At 49.8% G+C, this 5,866-nt stretch overlaps 1 protein-coding gene across 1 annotated transcript; it reads left to right on the top strand.

Annotated features, from left to right (window-relative positions):
• Positions 1 to 352: 352 nt before the first annotated feature.
• On the top strand, positions 353 to 3,491 carry LOC149448928 (ephrin-B3-like). Its single transcript, XM_089693995.1, has 3 exons — positions 353 to 384; positions 1,831 to 2,126; positions 3,475 to 3,491. The coding sequence occupies exons 1-3, from the start codon at positions 353 to 355 to the stop codon at positions 3,489 to 3,491; spliced, it is 345 nt and encodes a 114-aa protein (XP_089550121.1).
• Positions 3,492 to 5,866: the final 2,375 nt, after the last annotated feature.

Here is a 5,866-nt window from a genome sequence, read left to right as displayed (position 1 = left end):
TGTAAAGCCTCACCTATGGAAAATATAGGGGACCAAAGTGTGTCACCCATTCATGGGCCCCATGTCTCATTAAAGAGAACCTGTCACCAAAAAATGAATCACCTGGAGACTTTTTGTCCCCTTTTTAATGCACATATCAGAGGTGCCTACATGCGCAAATGTTGATTGCTCTACATATTGTCGCACATGGGGGAGTGAGAGCAGTAATTCTAGGCCCATTATTTATGGCCATCTCTGAACTGATGACCTGTAGGGGCTTTGTAAAGCATTGCCTATGGAAAATATAGGGCATCAAAGTGTGTCACCCATTCATGGGCCCCATGTCTCATTAAAGAGAACCTGTCACCAAAAAATGCATCTGGATACAAAGAAAACCAAAGAGAGGTACAGACTCTCAGTTTGTTGGCTCTGAGGAAGAGGCTGAGTCCTCAAAATGCGTTGGAAGTGCCTGTTGGAAGTCCAGGGTTCCATTTATGGACATGTGTGCAGGGTGGATTGGACACCGCTGTTTAGTGTGATGTACCTGTGATCTATATGTCAATTGTGAGTACGATACTTACTTTTTATCCTTCCAATAAAATTTTTTTCCGATAATGCACTAGGCCAGTGCACCCTCTGTTTGTTTTGCTTTATATCTAGTGATTAGTTCCCCATTTCTGGTATCAGTGGGAAGAACCTTGCCCCGTCATTGGTGTCAGTGAGAGGAATAGTGCCCCCTTGTTGGTGTCAGTGGGAGGAACAGCACCCCATTGTTGGTGTCAGTGGGAGGAACAGCGCCCCATCGTTGGTGCCAGTGGGAGGAACAGCGCCCCATCGTTGGTGCCAGTGGGAGGAATAGCGCCCCATCGTTGGTGCCAGTGAGAGGAACAGTGCCCCATTGTTGGTGCCAGTGGGAGGAATAGCGCCCCATCGTTGGTGCCAGTGGGAGGAATAGCGTCACATCGTTGGTGCCAGTGGGAGGAATAGCGCCACATCGTTGGTGCCAGTGGGAGGAATAGCGCCCCATCGTTGGTGTCAGTGGGAGGAACAGTGCCCCCTCATTAGTGTCAGTGGGAGAAACAGTGTCCCCTCGTTGGTGTCAGTGGGAGGAATAGCACCCCCTTGTTAGTGTCAGTGGGAGGAATAGTGCCCCCTCGTTGTCAGTGGGAGGAATAGTTCCCCGTTGTTGGTGCCAGTGGGAGGAATAGTGCTCCATCGTCACTGGAAGGAATAGTTCCCCATTGTTGGTGCCAGTGGGAGGAATAGTGCCCCATCGTCAGTGGAAGGAATAGTTCCCCATTGTTGGTGCTAGTGGGAATAGCGCCCCATCGTTGGTGTCAGTGGGAGGAATAGCATCCCATTGTTGGTGTCAGTGGGAATAGCGCCCCATCGTTGGTGTCAGTGGGAGGAACAGCGCCCCATCCTTGGTGTGAGTGGAAGGAATAGTGCTTCGTATCAGTGGAAGGAAAAGTGCTCCAAGGGCCAGCTAAAAGCAAGGAAAAGGCCACATTTGTCCCATGGGCCACAGTTTGGAGACCCCTGCCACAACCTGTTGCACTAATGGGACATAAGAAATTGAAGCTTTGATTATATTCTCTAGGGAGTCTGCTTCCAATAACTATATACCATATATTGTTTTGGGGTCTTTACTTAATCTTCAGGCCTAAAATGATTTTTTTAAACATGTGTTCACAAAAATGCATCTTTGGCATCCCAAAGGTTAACAGGATCTACTGCTAAATTCAGGATATCAGGGTTTGCTGAACTTTCGGGGAATTGCTCAGAACACTCACCATGACACCTCTGTCTTCTGTGGAATATCTCAATGATCTTCTTCTCTCCTTTTTCCAGGTTTCAGGATGCAGAGGGTTATGTCTTATATCCACAAATTGGAGACCGATTGGATTTACTTTGCCCACGTTCCGAGCCTCGTGGACCTTTCTCCTCATCTCCCTATGAATACTACAAGCTTTACCTGGTGGGCACAGAAGAAGAGGTAGTTACCTGCTCCGTCCTGCGGACGCCGAACCTCCTCCTTACCTGTGACCGGCCGGGACAAGACCTTCGCTTCACCATCAAGTTCCAAGAGTACAGTCCCAACTTGTGGGGTCATGAGTTTAAGTCCCATAGAGATTACTACATTATAGGTAAGGAATCCCTTCCATCATCTCAATGCTGCTACCCTACTGTGGGCTGTGGAGCACGGTGCTGGCAGTGACCCCAGGCACCCCATTAGAATCTTTGTTTTTCTGATTTGGCTCCTTTCATTGTTCTGTGAATTGTTTCAAGGGTCAGTCCATCTAAAGGTTGAGTTATAGATGGGGCAAGGTAGGCTTGTCCACCCCCTTGCTTACTATATATCTTGGATACTTCAACAATGAGAACCGTCCTCCATAATTCCCAACTATGTTCCTGTCTTCCTGGGGGTTCTGGCTGCCCCCCCGTTGTATGTTCCTGGGATGGTGGGAACCCCTGATAAATAAGCACAGCAGGTGTACAGACCCAGGAACTCAGTACTGGGATGGTGGGAACCCTTCATAATGGGCACAGCAGGTGTACAGACCTGGGAACTCAGCACGGGGATGGTGGGAAGCCCTCATATTGGGCACAGGGGGTGTACAGACCCGGGTACCCAGCACGGGGATGGCGGGAAGTCCTCATAATGGGCACAGCGGGTGTACAGACCCGGGAACTCAGCAAGGGGATGGCGGGAAGTCCTCATAATGGGCACAGCGGGTGTACAGACCCGGGAACCCAGCACGAGGATGGCGGAAAGTCCTCATAATGGGCACAGCGGGTGTACAGACCCGGGAACTCAGCATGGGGATGGCGGGAACCCCTCATAATGGGCACAGTGGGTGTACAGACCCGGGTACCCAGCAAGGGGATGGCGGGAAGTCCTCATAATGGGCACAGCGGGTGTACAGACCCGGGAATTCAGCACGGGGATGGCGGGAAGCCCTCATAATGGGCACAGCGGGTGTACAGACCCGGGAACTCAGCACGGGGATGGCGGGAAGCCCTCATAATGGGCACAGAGGGTGTACAGACCCGGGAACTCAGCACGGGGATGGCGGGAAGCCCTCATAATGGGCACAGCGGGTGTACAGACCCGGGAACTCAGCACGGGGATGGCGGGAAGCCCTCATAATGGGCACAGCAGGTGTACAGACCTGGGAACTCAGCACAGGAATGGCGGGAAGCCCTCATATTGGGCACAGGGGGTGTACAGACCCGGGAACTCAGCACGTGGATGGTGGGAACCCCTCATAATGGGAAAAGCAGAGACAGAAGAGACTGGCAGGTGATATAACTCTACAGCATCTACAAAGCCCTGAAATCTCAGTATTGGGTATATTGACCCATTAATGAAGGGGTAGGTGCCCTGCTGGGTAGCTCTGGGGTCCTGTGCTGACTTCACCAGGTACAATATCATCATGGCACTTTTTTTGTGTAGGTTTTTTTAAGGGTACGAGCATTGTCTTCTCTTTTTAGTGAAGGTGTATGACTGAGCGTTCTCTGTACAGCACTGCAGTATATGTCAGAGCTATATAAACAGAAATTGATAGTGTGTGAAGGTGGTGGGACATTAGAGTGTAAGCTCCTCTGGTTTAGAGACTGATGTGATTGGCCCAGTGTCCTCTGTACAGCACTACATCTGTTTTTATTGGTTTGTTGCAGAGACCAATCAGAGGTGACAAAACTATAAAAACATTTTCTTGCCTAAAACCAGACACAAACAGAAGGGATGTAAACAAATGGCATTCGTTTACATCCACTCATAAAATGGATGCAGCACTAAAATAAAAATAGTAATACAAGTGAAATATAAGCAAACGCCAGCAAGCATAGAAGTGCTTGTGCATGATACGCGTCAGGAGGAGCCATATCACGCCGTGACGTCACGCAACGTGGAGCTCCGGCGGCCATCTTTAATACCGGACGGTCAGCCCCTTACATAGGGAATATCTGTTATTCATTGCAACCACCATTGGATGCATCATTTTTTATTATATTTTATACTTGCTTCATTAAATTTATCAAACCTTACTACACCATGGGCGTGACTGACCATTCGGGCCCTCGGGCAATGCCCGAGGGCCCAGGGTTAGTAGGGGGCCCCATGAGATGCCCCTAGAACCTTTCATAGGCTTTTTTGGGTGTGGTTTTGAGTGTGGGTGAGGACATAGGGGCCCTATGATCCCCTATTGCCCGGGGGCCCCATGAGTTGTCAGTCCACCCCTGGGCGCACCTTTGTTGTAACCCCCTGGGGGAGTCTTCAATCCTCAGATATACTGCCTCAGGACGGACCCTTGCATCCAGAGAGGGAATCTGCCACCCAGGGAGCAATACCAGTCAGGGGCGGACTGACAATTTGGAAACTCAGGCACTGCCTTAGGGCCCGGGGTCAGGTGGGGGGCCCCATGAGATGCCCCTGGTACCTTTTTCATATATATTTCACTTTTTTGAGTTTGGACAAGGACACAGGGGCCCCATGATCCCCTATTACCCGGGGGCCCCATGAGTTGTCAGTCCGCCCCTGATACCAGTTTAACCCCTTAAGGGGAACTCTGGCGGACGTGGATCATTCATAAAGCCCGAAGGATCCTGTCTGATGACCTACCATCCCTTAGAGGGAAGACCACCTAGTTCCTGACTCAACTTGATGACATCTGGAATATTGATTTAAAGGCGCATTTTATATGCGCGTCCGGTGAGTGCGCATTACTTACAACATCACTGCACGGACACCGGTTCCAGAAACGACAAGAGCACAAGAGTCACTTTATGAACCATTTTAATCATTTATTAATGAACTATTTATTGGAGATATATTTTATTTACTGAGTTTTAGTACTGCACCCCCTTTTTACAATGATCAATAATCAATAGACTGTAGTCAAGTGACAACAGTGGCAAATATGAAGTCCACTGAAGTAATAATTCAATTCCGTGACTTGAGTGATAAGAAAATGGTAATGTGAATTCACTAACCAGAAGCGCAATCTTTTTGCGCATTTGTGTAAAAGGTCATAATCGTCTGGATTTGGATCAGGGGTGGAGTGACAACTCATGGGGCCCCCGGGCAAAAGGGGATCATGGGGCCCCTGTGTCCTTGCCCACACTCAAAGCACACCCAAAAAAGCCTATAAAAAAGGTACCAGGGGCATCTCATGGGGCCCCCTGCTGACCCCGGACCCTCCGGCAGTGCCCGAGTGCTCGAATGGTCAGTCCGCCCCTGATATGGATAAGACCAAGGCAATCATCTGGCACACCTCAGCATGCAAGTTGATTATCGGACCATATGCACATTCTCTAGGGACATCTCATCGTATGTTCATGACCGATGGACAGGGACCCCCAAGGAGAAGCAAGCACTGAGGTGAAAAGCCTGACCGCCTCACCGACAGCGTCATCACGTATTCTCCTTCTAGCTTCCTCCGAAAATTTGTTTACATCCGTTCCATTCTATTTCAACTAGAGATGCACCAAAATTTTGGTGGCCAAAACGTTGCGGACGAATACACCCCTAGCGGCCTTTGGCCGATATTAAAATAAGCACCGATACAGGTGCCGAAAATGACCCCGCCCCCTCGCCGCCGCCTGCCGCCACTGCTCGGTGGTTCTCAGCCTTACCTGAGAAACCATCGGACGATCCCGGTGTGGCGGTAAGATGAGCATCACATGGGAATCAGTATCCTCTGAAGCAACTATGCATGCGCCGGCTGGGCATAGAGATAACTGAAAGAAAGATGGCCTCTACTCATCTCTATGCCCTTGGAGGACCGGAGCAATGTCCCTTTCGGCTCCATCGCCTTGTAAACAAGGCCATTTCTTTTAAAGCACTAGAACAATGCTTTATTTGATCTACATTGTAGAGGAGAGG

Source organism: Staurois parvus, unplaced genomic scaffold (genome assembly GCF_062004578.1).
Source record: "Staurois parvus isolate SC_StPar_1 unplaced genomic scaffold, SC_StPar_1.0 ptg000647l, whole genome shotgun sequence".
In the NCBI taxonomy this organism is placed as follows: Eukaryota; Metazoa; Chordata; class Amphibia; order Anura; family Ranidae; genus Staurois; species Staurois parvus.
The sequence above is the reverse complement of the archived record's forward strand: the minus strand, read 5'-3'. Positions and strand labels throughout refer to the sequence as shown.

Excerpts from the sequence above, each read along its gene's own strand:
- LOC149448928 (XM_089693995.1), top strand. The coding sequence starts at position 353 with ATGCATCTGGATACAAAGAAAACCAAAGAGAG. Across the intron at positions 385-1,830 it reads ACAAAGAAAACCAAAGAGAG|GTTTCAGGATGCAGAGGGTT; the intron begins GTACAGACTCTC and ends TCCTTTTTCCAG.